Source organism: Pseudophryne corroboree, chromosome 2, assembly GCF_028390025.1.
Source record: "Pseudophryne corroboree isolate aPseCor3 chromosome 2, aPseCor3.hap2, whole genome shotgun sequence".
Classification (NCBI taxonomy): domain Eukaryota; kingdom Metazoa; phylum Chordata; class Amphibia; order Anura; family Myobatrachidae; genus Pseudophryne; species Pseudophryne corroboree.
In genome coordinates this window covers 680,183,099-680,200,586 of record NC_086445.1, presented here as the reverse complement: position 1 = coordinate 680,200,586, position 17,488 = coordinate 680,183,099, and the positions used below count along the sequence as shown (strand labels likewise).

The window sequence follows — 17,488 nt, the reverse complement described above, 5'->3', positions numbered from 1 at the left end:
TCCCAGCATCCACTACGGACTACGAGAAATAGAATTATCGGTAAGTAAATTCTTATTTTTGCAGTGCGTGCCTTCGGCGCGTACTATCCATTAATTAAATATGGGAAGGCGCAAATTTATAATTTGCAGGAGTGCACCGAACACCCTAGCACCGGCCCTGCTGGAATCAAACACTGTGTGGCATAGTGTGAACTTGGGACACTGAGAAGTATAATGTGAACTAGGGCACTTTTTTATGGGTCATAAAATGAACTAGGGCACTATTTTTATTCATTTACTTATGATGATGTTGCACTATTGTACACCTTCTACTATTTTATGAAATTAAAAACTTTCAATTCACGAAATCTACCCATTGAAACTTAATTTCAGAGTATTTATGATGCAGCACTGAGCGGAACAGTTCATGGTGCCCATAGTGTTTTATTTCTGGTTACAGCAAGAACATTTCCTCAAATAATTGCTGTGAAATGGAAAAACATTTAATATGTATTCCAAGATGATTTTTTCCTGTGGATTATGAGAATTCCTATCATATAACCATTTTTCCTTTGCTTTACAAGATGAATACCCATTATTTGTATCTGAAGGGCAATATAAAGAATTAATTTGGCGAACATGGGTCTACTAATTCAACTTATTCAAACTGTTCTGCAAAGCATTGGTGCATGTTTTTTCTTCCTGCCAACTGATCCAGAGAAAATCAGATATCGATGAATGTTATGCCGCACTCCTAATGTCAGGAGTCGATCTGGCAGATTTCTGAACCAAAGTTTGCTCCGGACACTGTGGCTAACCGGCCCGATTATTGCACAGTGTGTACCTAGCATCTATTGCTGTGAATAATTTTCACAGGTGCAGTCCTGTAATTTAACAATCCTCAATTTATTTTATGTTTTCTCAGTCAAATGTGATTCCACCTATGGCAAGAGCTACAGTCAATTTCCGACTTCATCCAGCGCAGACAGTTAATGAGGTAAGGAAGTACTTGTATATCAATATGAGCTGGGCATTTTGAGCAACTCAAATTGCATAAGTCTATACTTGCAAAAAATCCTGTAACTATTATGCGCACAGACATTTGTCACAATTTCCAGCATATTTCTGTATTTGTTGATCAATGACCAGCAATAGGGAGTTGCTGTTGAATTGGCTATTTGTGGAGTGCATATAGGTATATGCAATTGCGGTCGAATTCATGAAAAGGTCGAAAAACAGGGCATTTTCGACAAAAAAAAACTGTCGAATTGGATTGCAATACAGTACTTTTCGTCAAAATACCTGCCGTTTCAGATTCGACTTTTTTCAAATCGACATTTCAAAATTTGACATGTCTGCAATGGTCAAAATGCGGCTTTTCAACAAAAGTATATTCAGTTGAAGAATGTCGATTCGACAACAGTGCTTTTCGACAGTAATTTCGTCAATTTCATTCCGCCTCACTTTGCTGGCGAGAGCTGATTAAAAATTTTTAAAACATATATTTTTTTTAGCTTTTTGGATTGATAATCGCATATCTATTTATATATGAAGGGATTATCTACTTGGTTTGTCAATTTTTGACCCACAAGTATTATTTAATAGATTTTTTACAAATATTTTTTTCTTCACTCTGCTGAGGGGAATGTACCCATTATTCAACAGTTTTACCCAGGATACACTTCTGCAAAGCCACTCCTGTATTGGACCAGTTTACCCCACTCTACCATGGACGTCCTACTTGTGATGTGGACCTGAACCACTGCCATGTTAGAGTCACTCTTTCAGGTGAGATGTATTGGCCAAAACTCCATCTTGTCTGAGTAACCTGTGTATATGCGCAGTGTTGCTGGGACCTTTTGTTCTTTCCCAGGGTGGAGGAAACGCTTTCAAATTACCTCCTTATTCTCTTCCACAGGTCTTGCGGAGTATCCTTCCCAAAGTGCAGGAACCAGCGTTGATGAAGTGACAGGACAGTTCCCCTGCTGTACCATGGGCGACCTACTTGTGATGTGGACCTGAGCCTCCGCAGTGTAGCAGACACCCCCCTCAGGTGAGATGTATTGCCCAAAACTCCCTCTTGTCCAAGTAACCCAGGCATGTCCCAACTGCGGCCCTCCGGCATTTGCAAAACTGCATATCCAATCATGCACTGACACAGCAATGCTTACGCTTTGTCAGGGCATGCTTGGATGTGTAGTTTCTCAAGTGCTGGAGGGTTTCCAAGTGTTGCTTGTACCTTGTCTTTGGATGATACAAGTACCTGGAACCTCATACTATTCTCTTCCACAGGTCTTGCGGAGTATCCTTCCCGATTTGCAGGAAACAGCATGGATGTCAAGGGACACGACCGTTCCCCTGCTGTACCATGGGCGACCTACCACAATACCACTGCATCTCTGAAATGCCATATTTTACATTTTATTTACTAATAATTTAAAGAAAAACCACACAAAACTTCTCATTTTAAAAATGTATTGAAGAATTAAAATTGTATTTTATTTTGGATTAAAAAATAAAATGTAATAAAACAAAAAAAGTAGTGTTTGTTCTTCTTTACATTCTTTTCCTGTGTAGATATCTGTGAGGAAAAAAAAAGAAATTCCATATTAAGTAAAGACACTAATGATGTCATGTTCATTCCTTTCCCAAGAACATTTGTGGAACCACACAGTCCAGCATGACCCATTGCTGGACTGTGTTGTTCCCCAGGGTCAGACGGTCCAAAGTGCCAGAGTCAAGACAGTGGTCAGCACTTTGACACTGCTGCACTTGTGGAACCACACAATCCAGCATGACCCATTGCTGGACTGTGTTGTTCCCCAGGGTCAGACGGTCCAAAGTGCCAGAGTCAAGACAGTGGTCAGCACTTTGACACGGCTGCACTTGTGGAACTACACAGTCCAGCATGACCCATTGCTGGACTGTGTTGTTCCCCAGGGTCAGACGGTCCAAAGTTTCTGGAATATATACTAGAATCATCGCTTTACTCACCTTGGTACGCACAACCCATCTACGCCATCAACATTTTGAGCAACTCAAATTGCATACGTCTATAATTGCAAAAAATCCTGTAACTATTATGCGCACAGATATTTGGCACAATTTCCAGCATATTTCTGTATTTGTTGATCAATGACCAGCAATAGGGAGTTGCTATTGAATTGGCTATTTGTGGAGTGCATATAGGTATATGCAATTGCGGTCGAATTCATGAAAATGTCGAAAAACGGGGCATTTTCGACAAAAAAAACCTGTCGAATTGGATTCGACAATGCAATACAGTACTTTTAGTCAAAATACCTGCCGTTTCAGATTCGACATTTTTCAAATCGACATTTTCAAAATTCGACATGTCTGCAATGGTCAAAATGCGGCTTTTCAACAAAAGTATATTCAGTTGAAGAATGTCGATTCGACAACAGTGCTTTTCGACAGTAATTTCGTCAATTTCATTCCGCCTCACTTTGCTGGCGAGAGCTGATTAAAAAATTTTAAAACATATTTTTTTTAGCTTTTTGGATTGATAATAGCATATCTATTTATATTTGAAGGGATTATCTACTTGGTTTGTCAATTTTTGACCCACAAGTATTATTTAATAGATTTTTTACAAATATTTTTTTCTTCACTCTGCTGAGGGGAATGTACCCATTATTCAACAGTTTTACCCAGGATACACTTCTGCAAAGCCACTCCTGTATTGGACCAGTTTACCCCACTCTACCATGTACGTCCTACTTGTGATGTGGACCTGAACCACTGCCATGTTAGAGTCACTCTTTCAGGTGAGATGTATTGGCCAAAACTCCATCTTGTCTGAGTAACCTGTGTATATGCGCAGTGTTGCTGGGACCTTTTGTTCTTTCCCAGGGTGGAGGAAACGCTCTCAAATTACCTCCTTATTCTCTTCCACAGGTCTTGCGGAGTATCCTTCCCAAGGTGCAGGAACCAGCGTGGATGAAGTGACAGGACAGTTCCCCTGCTGTACCATGGGCGACCTACTTGTGATGTGGACCTGAACCTCCGCCATGTAGCAGACACCCCCCTCAGGTGAGATGTATTGCCCAAAACTCCCTCTTGTCCAAGTAACCCAGGCATGTCCCAACTGCGGCCCTCCGGCATTTGCAAAACTGCATATCCAATCATGCACTGACACAGCAATGCTTACGCTTTGTCAGGGCATGCTTGGATGTGTAGTTTCTCAAGTGCTGGAGGGTTTCCAAGTGTTGCTTGTACCTTGTCTTTGGATGACACAAGTACCTGGAACCTCATACTATTCTCTTCCACAGGTCTTGCGGAGTATCCTTCCCGATTTGCAGGAAACAGCATGGATGTCAAGGGACACGACCGTTCCCCTGCTGTACCATGGGTGACCTACCACAATACCACTGCATCTATGAAATGCCATATTTTACATTTTATTTACTAATAATTTAAAGAAAAACCACACAAAACTTCTCATTTTAAAAATGTATTGTAGAATTAAAATTGTATTTTATTTTGGATTAAAAAATAAAATGTAATACAGGTTGAGTATCCCTTATCCAAAATGCTTGGGACCAGAGGTATTTTGGATATGGAATTTTTCCATATTTTGGAATAACTGCATACTATAATTAGATATCATGGTGATGGGACCTAAATCTAAGCACAGAATGCATGTATGTTTCATATACACCTTATACACCCAGCCTGAAGGTAATTTTAGCCAATATTTTTTATAACTTTGTGCATTAAACAAAGTGTCTACATTCACACAATTCATTTATGTTTCATATACACCTTATACACACAGCCTGAAGGTCATTTAATACAATATTTTTAATAACTTTGTGTATTAAACAAAGTTTGTGTACATTGAACCATCAAAAAATAAAGGTTTCACTATCTCACTCTCACTCAAAAAAGTCCGTATTTCGGAATATTCCGTATTTCGGAATATTTGAATATGGGATACTCAACCTGTAAAACAAAAAAAGTAGTGTTTGTTCTTCTTTACATTCTTTTCTTGTGTAGATATCTGTGGGGGAAAAAAAGAAATTCCATATTAAGTAAAGACACTAATGATGTCATGTTCATTCCTTTCCCAAGAACATTTGTGGAACCACACAGTCCAGCATGACCCATTGCTGGACTGTGTTGTTCCCCAGGGTCAGACGGTCCAAAGTGCCAGAGTCAAGACAGTGGTCAGCACTTTGACACGGCTGCACTTGTGGAACCACACAGTCCAGCATGACCCATTGCTGGACTGTGTTGTTCCCCAGGGTCAGACGGTCCAAAGTTTCTGGAATATATACTAATATCATCGCTTTACTCACCTTGGTACGCACAACCCATCTACGCCATCAACTTTAAGTTTTCAACCAATCCTATGAAGAAGCAAAAAACAAACACTAGTGAATAGGAAATTCACACTACAGTGTGAGCCTAATTTACACCAAATCAAAAGTGATTTGTTTGGTTTATAAAAAAAAAAAAAGTGGTATCAGAATAGCTCTTTGGCCCATCATATATGTAACCACAAGGAGCTTTCATCAGTTACCACACTCGCCCGCATACATGCCCGCGCATGTATGCCTAGACATAGCTCCTCGGTAGTATCCGGTCAGGGGTGGGGGAGCCCAACACAAAATTAAAACAATTGAAAGAAAAAAAAAAAACTAATGGGAGGGGGAGAAAGGGAAACATGAAAAACATGAATAGTAAATAATAAAACAATACGACGGGACTTATGGTGGTTGTTGGCCGTCCGGATCCTCTTCTTCCTCCTGATGTGGCGTCGATGCCCTTGGCAGATGTGGGGTGCGTTGAATTGGCCTCGGTGGCCGTGCTGGTGTAGATGATGCGGCCGGTGGTGTATATCCTTGGTACAGCTGTGACCGTCCATACCAGGATTGTGGTGGAGCAAGGGCAGGAGGCGTCCGTGTGGCTTGTGGTGGCGGATGTGGAGGTTCACCAGCGTGTTGTTGAGCTGGCTCTGGGATCTTATCATAGATCATCTGTAGCATTGTTGCGATGATCTGGTGGCTGGCTGCCGAATGTCGTTGGCTCTCCGACATGTTGTCAACGCTGTGTGCCAGGCATGATGTGTTATCCACCAGCCGGTTGATGGATGTGGCCAGAACGTGAAGGATGTCCATAGTCTCCCTGTGATCTTCTCGTCTGGTCTTTTGCGTTTCTGCCGTGCTGTCGGCAAGAACCTTTTGCATGTTAACCAAACCGTTTGCCATCTTATCCATTGTCTTCTCAATGGCGTCCAGTCTGGTTCCAACGACATCCCGAAAACTATCCTGGCGGACATTCATCTCTGTTGCCAGGGTGTTTACCCTCTGAATATTTGAGGGATCCTGCCCTTGCTGTACGTCTGCAGGGTTACAAAATGGCTGCTGAGCACGCAGAAAACAAGCCCTATATAGGGCTCAAAACGGCGGGAAGTTGAATCCAGGACGCCCACTACTCGACGATTGGTCCGTTATTCGACAAGGGGAGTGTCGAATCCGTTATGTATTGAATATGTCGAATTCATGGTCCCGGGTGGAGTGTTTCGGCTGTCGAGTAGTGTCGAATCCTAATACGGTCGAAAAAAAGCCGCAATTCGTCCGGAATTGCATATACCTAATTGCCTGGAATGTAAGTTAGAGGGAGATGCAGCTACATGCATTTCCAGGTTTTATGGCAGGTAGACATTGCTTGTTCTTGCTTGCACCTATATGACATGGTTTTTCTAGCTTCCCATCACATGGTGTGACACTATCGGACCTCACGCTTAATTGATTCACCCGTAGACCGAGGGGCTTATGTAGATTTGGACACATTTTGCTTAAAAAGCACCCAAATAGACTGAAAAATGTAAATAGACTAAAATGAAAAATTTAAGAAAATGCGGCAAAATAGACTGTGCAGCATGTGGAGTATGAAACCTCTCAGTAAGTGTCTAACACCATACGGGTAGAAGATTTACACCAAGAGGAAATATTAATATATGCACCCAGGTTTATGCTGGAAAATAAATGGGTGCATATGCGCCTGCTTTTCTCAAGTAATGCTGCTTGACAGTGCTAAAGTTACAGTATTCAAATTTTCAATATTACTTTAATGAAGTGTGCTATACTGAATGGACAGAGTTAGTAATCAATACTAAAGTCACATTTGGAATTTAAAATACCATTAAATACAGCTGTAAATATAAAATAAAATCGGTTGTAGACTGAAAGCAAATAACATTTAAACAATGCATATTGCCTGCAGCAGCAATACTAATAATTTATACAGTATCAGTGGGAAGGATCAAGAGGCATTCAACCAATCAGAAATGACTGCCTATCATCATCATCAGTTTGCATTTTACATTTGTGCTAGAGCAGTGGTAGCCAACCCTGGTCCTCGAGAGCTACCAACAGTTCACGTTTTCCAGCTCACCTGGCAGGTGCACAGCAGTGGCGTGCGGTGAGGTCAGAGGCTGGTGAGGCACTACAGCCATAATGTCCGCCGAATCCTGCCGATGACCCCTACCACCGCCGAGCCAATGCCCGCTACTGCCTCTGAGCCGATGCCTGCTGCCACCGCCAGTGGCTTACAAACTTGCCCACCATCAACTGACCCAGCCCTCCGCCACTAATTTGCATCTCAATCCGATGCCGCCAATACCCTCTGCCTGCCTGCTCATCATACTTGTGATATATTGTACATTTTTATAGAAAAAAAATAAAAATTAGTGTTTGGGAAGGGAGTGGGAGGAGGACATGAATGCAATTTTGTTGTCCAGGGCTTCCATTAACTTAATGGAGAAGGGTCAGAATGGGTTAAAAAATGTAAAAAAAAAAATGTGTGAGGTCCCCCTTCCTAAGTATAACCAGCCTCGGGCTCTTTGAGCCGGTCCTGGTTGTTTAAATACTGGGAAAAAATTGGACAGGGGTTCCCCGTATTTAGACAACCAGCACCGGGCTCTTAGACCGGCCCTGGTTCCAAAAATACGGGGGACAAAAGATGTAGGGTTCCCCCGTATTTTTAAAACCAGCACCGGGCTCCACTAGCCAGGGACATAATGCCACAGCCGGGGGACACATTTATGTAGGTCCCTGCGGCCGTGGCATTACCCCCCCAACTAGTCACCTCTGGCCGGGGTTCCCTGGAGGAGTGGGGACCCCTTAAATCAAGAGGTGTCCCCCCCTCCAGGCACCCAAGGGCCAGGGGTGAAGCCCGAGGCTATCCCCAGCACCCCTGGGCGGTGGGTGCAGGACTGGTAGCCATAAGTTTGTATAAAAAAGAATATTGTTTTTGTTGTGGAACTACAAGGCCCAGCAAGCCTCCCCCACTTGCTGGTACTTGGAGAACCTCAAGTACCAGCATGCGGGGAAATAACGGGCCCGCTGGTACCTGTAGTTATACAACAAAAAAATTACCCAAATAAAAACACAACACACACCGTGAAAGTAAAAATTTATTAAAACACACTTACACACTCACACATACTTACCTACATCTCACGCCGGTCACGTCCACTTGTTCATGTAGAATCCACTAGGTGGTTCCTGTAAAAATGAGAGAGAGATTACTTACCTACATCCCACGCCGATCACGTCCACTTGTCCAGTAGAATCCAATAGGGCCGGTACCTATAAAAATGAAAATTATACTTACAAACAAAGTAATCCACAGGAGGAGAGAGAGAGAGAGAGAATAGAGAGAAATTAATGAATATTATACACTCGCTGACGCGGGAGGACGTTAGCACAGACAGGGGAGAGTGCTGCTGCTGGCTGGGATGATGGAGCAGGCGCCCCCGATAGTTGTGAGCCTAGTAGCTATACCCCTAGTAGCTTTGCCCCCTGTAGCAGTGCCCCGAGTAGTTGTGACCCCTGTAGCTGTGCCCCGAGTAGTTGTGACCCCTGTAGTTGTGCCCCCTTTAGCTTTGCCCCTTGTGGCTGTGCCCCCAGTAGTTGTGACCCCTGTAGCTGTGCCGTTGTAGCAGTGCCCTGAGTAGTTGTGCCCCCAGTCACTGTGGCCCCTGTAGCTTTGCCCCCAGTCGTTGTGACCCTAGTCGCTGTGCCCCTTGTAGCTTTGCCCCCAATAGCTGTGCCCCCTAGCTGTGCCCCGAGTAGTTGTTCCCCCTGTCGCTGTGACCCCAGTCGCTGTGCACCCTGTAGCTTTGCCCCCAGTAGCTGTGACCCCTGTAGTTGTGCCCCCAGTTGCTGTGCCCCTTGTAGTTGTGCCCCCCAGTTGCTGTGCCCCTTGTAGTTGTGCCCTCCAGTTGCTGTGCCCCTTGTAGTTGTGCCCCTTATAGTTGTGCCCCTGCTGCTGTGCCCCTTGTTGTGCCCCCCAGTTGCTGTGCCCCTTATAGTTGTGCCCCTGTTGCTGTGCCCCTTGTAGTTGTGCCCCTTTTGCTGTGCCCCTTATAGTTGTGCCCCTGTTGCTGTGCCCCTTATAGTTGTGCCCCTGTTGCTGTGCCCCTTGTTGTTGTGCCCCCCAGTTGCTGTGCTCCTGTTGCCCCCAACACAAACACAGAAAGAAAAAAAAACACACAAATACTTACCGCTCCTGCAGCGCTGTCCTCCGTCTCCGTTCGCCGGCTCGTCTCTGCTGTACTATGGGAGACACGTCATGACTCATGACGTCTCTCCCATAGTAGCGCCGCTCAGACACCAGGGGTCAATTATGACCTCTGGTGTCAGTCAGCGGCGCTGGCTGCAGTGGGCGCCCACGGCGCCTGCTGCAGCCGGGAAGGGGGCTCGCTAGTGATTGGACAGCGGATCCAGCACTGGATCCGCTGGCCCAATCACATCTGGGGCACTGACAGGGGCGTGCATTCATCGGGGCTGAATGCACGCCCCTGTCATTGCGGCACCAGTATAGGTGCCGCTTCCCCATTCATTTTCAATGGGCTTTCACAGCCCATTGCTGCGCCCCGCCCCCCGCTGCCCGGACTTTTAGTGTTAGCAGCGGGAGGCACCTCTCCCGCTGCCTCCCAGCTGTCCCTCACAAGCAGCCACAGGGGGGGAGAATTATTAAAATAATAAAAAAAGATATTTATAACAGACTGTGTTATAAAATCTTCTTTTTATCATTTTAATCATTATGACAGGGGAGGCACTGCCTCCCCTGACTGCACGTCCCTGGTGCACAGGTGCAGTCATTACTAACTGACACATTTTAAAAGATCCGAAAACGTTAACTGTTGGTAGCTCTCGAGGACCAGAGTTGGCTACCCCTGTGCTAGAGCACCTGAAAGCTACACTGGGACTGCTCTTTCTTTGTTTTGCTTTGGATAAGTCACGTGTTTAATATTCCCTTACTATAATGGACCTACACTGCATACCCCTTACTACTTTGTTTCACTTCGCTAAGCATAAGGAGATAATTGCAGCATGCAATTTAATTTGCATAGGGATCTTAAGGGGGGGTACTCACGGAGCGATATTCTAAGCAATCTGACTAGATTGCTTAGAATATCGGCATGATCGCTCCGTGTGTAGCCCTCTCAGCGATAGCGATGCGCGGCCCCGCACATCGCTATCGCTGCTGCTAGATTGGCCTGCATGCAGGCCAATACAGCGGGTCGCTCACTTCACCCGCTGGGTGAAGTGAGCGCCCCCCCCCCATCTCCCCCCGCACGCTCAGCACAGATCGCGCTGTGCTGAGCGGCAGGAGAGATGTGTGCTGAGCGGTTCGCTCAGCACACATCTCTCCTGCATCGGCCCGTCTATATGGGCCTTAAGTGTAAGACATTTGTATGATAGGTAATAAGAAAATTCATATTTTATGGAAAAAGAAAAAAAATATATATACAATCATATTTAAAGCTCTGAATCTTCTGGGTAAGATTGTGTAGAAATATTGTATACCTACTAGCAGTAGTAATTGTAGCTTTTGGGCTAGAAAAGTATCTCGATTTTGGGCACATTAATTGTGGACATAACATTTTGTACAGAAAAAAACCCTTACAATTTGATGTACTGTACATCTGCAGGCTTGTTTAGATCCTTTCCTCCTAGAGTGGCACACATAACAAACAGCAGTACTTTTTCTTGCCTTCTTGTACTTTGTAGTCTTTATTTGGAAGTATACCAGAAGTCTTCATTCTGTAGACACCTCTCACCCCTACTATCATTCTTCTGTATTTCTGTTCCCTTCACAGGTTTGTCTTCCCTTTCGGTTAGCCCTTAATGCTTTATGCCTTCACTGTTCTCTTTTCCCCTTCAACATAGTCCCTCTCCTGCTTTTTCTCTCTCTCCACCAATATAAAGATATATCAGCCATAACATTGATTAAAATTACTGACAGGTGAACTGAATATCTGTCAAGGGGTGGGATATACAATATTAGGCAGTAAGTAAACAGTCAGTTATTGCAGTTAATGATTAGAAGCAGGAAAAATGGGCAAGCGTAAGGATCTGTGCGACTTTGACCAAGCAAATTTGTGATGGAGTGATGACTTGTGGGGTGTTCTCAGTATGCAGTGGTTAGTAGCTACCAGAATTGGTCCACGAAGGACAACAGTGAAACAATGACAAGGTCAGGGGTGCCCAAGGCTCACTGATGCGCATAGGGAGAGAAGGCCACCAAAGAGTTGCTTTAGGCCAAATTGCTGAAAACGTCGAAGCTGGCTATAATAGAAAGGTGTCAGAACACACAATACATCGCAGTGCGTCGCAGCATCATCAGAGTGCCCATGCGGACTCCTGTCCACCGCTGAAAGTGCCTAGAATGGGCATTTGTGCATCAGAACTAGACCTTGGAGCAGTGGAAAAAGATGGCCTGGTATGCTGAATCACGTTTTCTCTTACATCATGTGGATAGCCAGGTGCATGTGTGTCATTTACCTGGGGAAGAGATGGCAATGTGGTGGTAAGTGGAGGCAGTTTGAAGCACTGAGCAATATTCTGCTGGTATACCTTGTGTCCTGTCATTCATATGGATGTTACTTTGACACTTGCCACCCAGGGCCGAAACTAGGATTTTTGTCACCCGGGGCAAGGTAGTCATTTGACCCCCCCCCCCCACCTCCCGCAAAAAAAAAAAAAAAAATCTTTTACAATAAATAAATAAAAATAGTAATAAAATAAATAAATACATGAATAAAAATATTATATATATATATATATATATATATCTCTTTCAGAACTTTTTTACCTGAAAAATTGCCTTTTCTAACATAAATTTCATATCCAGGAAAAAGTGTCCCCATTTTACACAGTACGACAGGCAAGTGTCCCCATTCCCCATTTTACACATTGCGGCAGACAGGTGACCCCATTTTACACATTGCGGCAGACAGGTGTCCCCATTTTACACATTGCGGCAGGAAAAAGTGTCCCCATTTTACACATTGCGGCAGACAGGTGACCCCATTTTACACATTGCGGCAGACAGGTGTCCCCATTTTACACATTGCGGCAGGAAAAAGTGTCCCCATTTTACACATTGCGGCAGGCACGTGTCCCCATTTTACACAGTACGCTGGCAAGTGTCCCCATTTTACACATTGCGGCAGGAAAAAGTGTCCCCATTTTACACATTGCGGCAGGCACGTGTCCCCATTTTACACAGTACGCTGGCAAGTGTCCCCATTTTACACATTGCGGCAGGCACGTGTCCCCATTTTACACAGTACGCTGGCAAGTGTCCCCATTTTACACATTGCGGCAGGCAAGTGTCCCCATTTTACACATTGCGGCAGGAAAGTGTCCCCATTTTACACATTGCGGCAGGAAAAAGTGTCCCCATTTTACACATTGCGGCAGGCACAGGTCCCCATTTTACACATTGCGGCAGGAAAAAGTGTCCCCATTTTACACATTGCGGCAGGCACAGGTCCCCATTTTACACAGTACGCTGGCAAGTGTCCCCATTTTACACATTGCGGCAGGCACAGGTCCCCATTTTACACAGTACGCTGGCAAGTGTCCCCATTTTACACATTGCGGCAGGCACAGGTCCCCATTTTACACAGTACGCTGGCAAGTGTCCCCATTTTACACATTGCGGCAGGAAAAAGTGTCCCCATTTTACACATTGCGGCAGGCACAGGTCCCCATTTTACACATTGCGGCAGGCACAGGTCCCCATTTTACACATTGTGGCAGGCACAGGTCCCCATTTTAAACATTGCGGCAGGCACAGGTCCCCATTTTACACATTGCGGCAGGTGGTGGAGAGAGAGAGAGAGAGAGAGAGAGAGGAAGGGAGAGGGGCTGACTTACATTTGAAGCGGTTCTCGCCGCTCTTCAGCCGCCTCTCCCTCCTCGTCCGGTCTGCGCGGCTCCCCCTTCTCCCTCCTCCGGCGGGGTTTCGTGGAATGACGCGTTTGCGCCGTGACGTCACGACGCAATCGCGTCATTCCGCGAAACCCCGCCCCCCGAGCTGGGCACTCGGGAGAAGGGTGTTTCAAAGTTATAAAAGTGCCGCGGCGGGTGTTAGGGGGTCTCGGCGCCCCCTCCAATCCGGCGCCCAGGTCGCCTGCCCCCCTAGCCCCCCCCTAGTTTCGGCCCTGTTGCCACCTACCTAAACATTGTTGGAGACCAAGGACACCCCTGCATGGCAGCGGTATTCCCTGATGGTAGTGGCCTCTTCCAGCAAGATATTGCATTTTCTCCTTCATCCACTAGGGGCCACTGGAGTGTAGTTACAATGGGGAAATAGTAGGTAGTAATTGGGAGCTGGCACTTTAAAAATTCTCACACTGTGGCTAGCTCCTCCCCTACTATATCCCCTCCAAGCCAGTCTTAGTTTAGTGCCCGAGGGAGCTGGTTCACTTGGGTTTAGCTGAAGAATTTTTTCTTTTTCTTTATTTTATTTTTCTTACACACACTCACAGACTGGCAGCTCTGCCACTGCCAGTCTGCACCGCGGGAGCTGCCGGCGGGGTCCCATCGCAGCTGCGTGCGGCTCGGGATGGGCCCCGGCTGAGGGAGACACTGAGCTCTCCTGAGTTGGCGGACACCGCTGCGTGCGGCGCGTGTCGGGACCACTCCATCCAGCAGAAGATTCCGGCAGCATGGCAGCGGTGAGTATCAAAAATGGTCGGACACCGCTGCGTGCGGCGTGTGTCGGGACCACTCCATCACAGAAGATTCCGGCCGGACACCGCTACGTGCAGCGCGTGTCGGGGCCACTCCATCAGAAGGACAGCGGTGAGTACAATCTCCCCCCCTCCAGACTGATGTGTGATTTTACATAATATGGAGTGAGACTCTTAGATGTGATGGTCTTTACTGTGCATAATATCCCCTACACTGAAAAGCATCCACAGTAGCCCAGTGGATACGTAACCGGGCTAGGGTGAGAGAGGTCGTCGGTTCTAAAAATAGTTGCTCTGCAGTGTGAACTTGGCGCCTTTATGTGGGGGGCGGAGCTTCAGCCCGCTCGGTAAGCGGGCTCAGCGCTCTTCAATCCCCGGCTGCAGCAGACAGGCAGCCGGGTGATACATTTACACTACCCGGCCGCACAAGCTTACAGGCAGCCGGGTCATACATAGCTTTTGAAATTTAAAAGTGGCGCCGGAGCAGAGGGGCGGAGCTAACTCCCGCTCCGTCCGGCGGGCTCAGACTCTCAGCTGCATACAGGCGGCCGGGGGGGTTACACACCGCTCCCCGGCCGCAGCATATATTACAGTATACAGGCGCTCCCCGGCGGCAGCAAACAGGCGGCCGGGGGTTACATTTACTCCGACCGCAGCAAGGCGGCCGGGGGATACATTTGCGCGCCGAGGCAGGGGGGGGCGGAGCTAACTCCCGCTCTGTACGGCGGGCTCTCTCCGCTCCCCGCGCCGCTGCAGCACGCCGCTCCAGTGTGTGTGGGGTCTCACACTGAAGGCTCATTCCTCTCCTGGCTGTGCAGGGAGGATTTCTTTGCAGGTAGGAGGGGTGAGTAAAGGCTTATAACCCGCTTTACTCAGCGGGCTCCCAGGTCTCACTGTCGCTAGGCAACAGACCCTGTCTCTGGGGTTTTTAGCTTTTCCAGACTTCATGCTGCTGAAATATAGATACATTCCTCCTGCAGTAGAGTCCTCTGCCCGGCATTCCCTACATGCAAATCAGGAAACCTGCTCTATTATAGTAGCTGGGACTCAGCTCATTAATAATTTAAAAATATACTGTGCAGTATTTATTTACCTACAAATACAAAGTATTTATCTACCCTATTGGGTTCACATAGACGGTATTTATCTACCCGGTGGGTTTCACGGTGGTGTGTGTGTATATATACATATATAGTTATGTTTGTGTGTGTGTATATATATATATATATATATTTAAGTGCGTGTGGGTATGTTTATAGATATATCCATAAAATACCAGATATAGGGGATAAAACAAACACTTCCGCAATGTTTTCTATTAAGAATACCCCACCTTGCCACATAACATTTTCCCCCATCTTTTCTCGCAGTCTGGTCACCATTTTGAAAAGCCAGCGGAACCTCCGAGAAACATCTGGTGCACCTTAATTAGCGGTACACTAAATACAGGGCGGGGTGTTGCCTTCCCTTTATTATTCCTTGGTGTCACTAGTTACTAATGCTATTTATAATTGGGGAATGTGTGTAAGGCATCAGACAAATAGCGCTGTGGCTCAGTACGCTAGTAGCGGGTATCTGAACAGGGGTTTGAATCCAAACAAAACTTTAAGGAGAGCTCCTATAGCCTAGGGCTAAGACTCCTGTCCACAGCGCAGCGCTACTGGTTCAGGTCTCCGCTGCTCCAGAAAGTTTAGTTGAATCGTGTCGGTCACACATTATAGTGCAGACCTTGCATAGCGCTGTGTTTATTTAACCCACCTTTTCTCCTTTCGTTTGTCTCACCTGGGATAGTCAAAGAATTCCCTCTTAGGTGTGAAGTATGCGGTGGAGCCATCTGCATAGCCATCTGCAGAGCCCTCCACGCACCTGCAGGACGCTCCTGTTTGAACAGCTCAGATTATGCAGGTAATGTCACTGGTAACCAGAGACCTTGTACGTCATTTCACCTCTCCAGGTTTCTAAAGGAACCTGGCTAACTAACCTTCCATGTTACAATACTGATGATGTCTGTTTTCTGTGGAGTCTGAACCAGTGTCTCAGAATATCCAGGTGCATTATACAGCAGTTCGTCTGAGACTGCAGGTAAAGGAGGCGGACACGTCAAGTCCATCAGGGTTCGACGCCGAGGACGAAATGACAGCGACTGGTCCAGTTTCGGATAAGCTGGCCAGGCTCCGGTAGACGGCCGGCAGACGCCCGAATACACAATTTCAGGTATCAAACAATGTTTGTTTTCCTATCCTTTCCCCGCAGACGGCAGGAAAGGGTATCAGAACCTCTCCAGGGTATACCCCTCGATGTATCGCCGGTCCAACAAGCTGCCGTTTTCCTGAGGCAACCTTGCTCAGGGATCCATCGACATAGGCGGCAGCGCGGTTCTACCGCGTCCGGAGCAGGTAGGTTGGGGTACAATTGCCCTCTAGGTTACAGGATGCTTCGCATCAGGATCAATTAATACTTTTGTACAGGTCAGAATCGCGATTCTGCTTTATGTTCTTTGGAGGTCTCCACGTCTGCAGACTCGGACCCTGCTTCTTCGCTTGGCTGTCTTAACCCGACGACCTCTGGGGCTGCGACAGTGACAGGTGAACATGAAATCCTACGGGGCAGATGGTTCTGGGGAAGGAACTTTCTGCAGGTTTTCTTGAACCATTGGAGGTAAGTCCACTCTGCTTTCTCCTACTACTGCCCCAGATCCAAGACAGACCTTTACTGGTCTCTCCTTAGATTTTTCCGTGCCCTTTCAGGCTTTCGACTCCACACAGGTGATATCTTCGCCACCAGGGGTTTTCAGGGTAAAAAGGCTGAAGCAGAGGTTCAACATCCTTGGTCCAGTCTGATTTTATGTCATCCTATACACCCATTACACAGACTTTCCTGCCACCTGGAGGGTCCCAGGGTAGGCGCAGGTCAAAGGGAGAAGGCTGGGGTGGTTACAACCGTCTCAGGAGTCCCTCGGCATGGGTCGGCCGATTTACGATGACAAGAGAGTCATACTGCAGGCTGCGCTCCATAGGTTTCTAACCCCTGTTTTTCAGATATCATTTGACTCAGGCCTTTGTTTTTCTTTTCACGTTCCGAAGCCAAGTGGCTTGGACAGGCCTATTCTGGCCTTACAATCCTTTTAGTCTGTGATTGCCAGTTTGAACAAAAAAGGGAGTTTGACGTGTCCCTTGTCTTTGAACAAAAAAGGGGGTTTTACGTGTCCCTTGTCTTCAGAGATGCCTGTTTACTGATTTCCGTTGGACAGGCTTTTCTCAGATTCGCATTACAGGATTCTCATTTTCACTGTCAGTCCTTTCCTCTCGGTCCCTCTTCCGCTCCCACAGAGTTTAGGAAGATCACAGAATAACTCTTTTTCAAGGGCAGTGGGTGACGTTGGTTCCCTAATGGGACAATTTACTGCTACTATCCCACTCTGTACATTAGGTGGCTTCTGAATATCCGGAGGATCCAGGAGCTTCTGATTCGACACAGATCCAATTTATG

General features: G+C 46.4%; 1 protein-coding gene across 1 annotated transcript in view; it reads left to right on the top strand.

The window, feature by feature from the left end:
- The window catches only part of PM20D1 (peptidase M20 domain containing 1), a 238,998-nt gene that overhangs the window by 198,167 nt on the left and 23,343 nt on the right, over positions 1 to 17,488 (top strand). Inside the window, exon 10 of the mRNA XM_063955155.1 lies at positions 905 to 976. Within this exon, the coding sequence (XP_063811225.1) occupies positions 905 to 976 (72 nt within the window). The remainder of the gene's footprint in view (positions 1 to 904; positions 977 to 17,488) is intronic.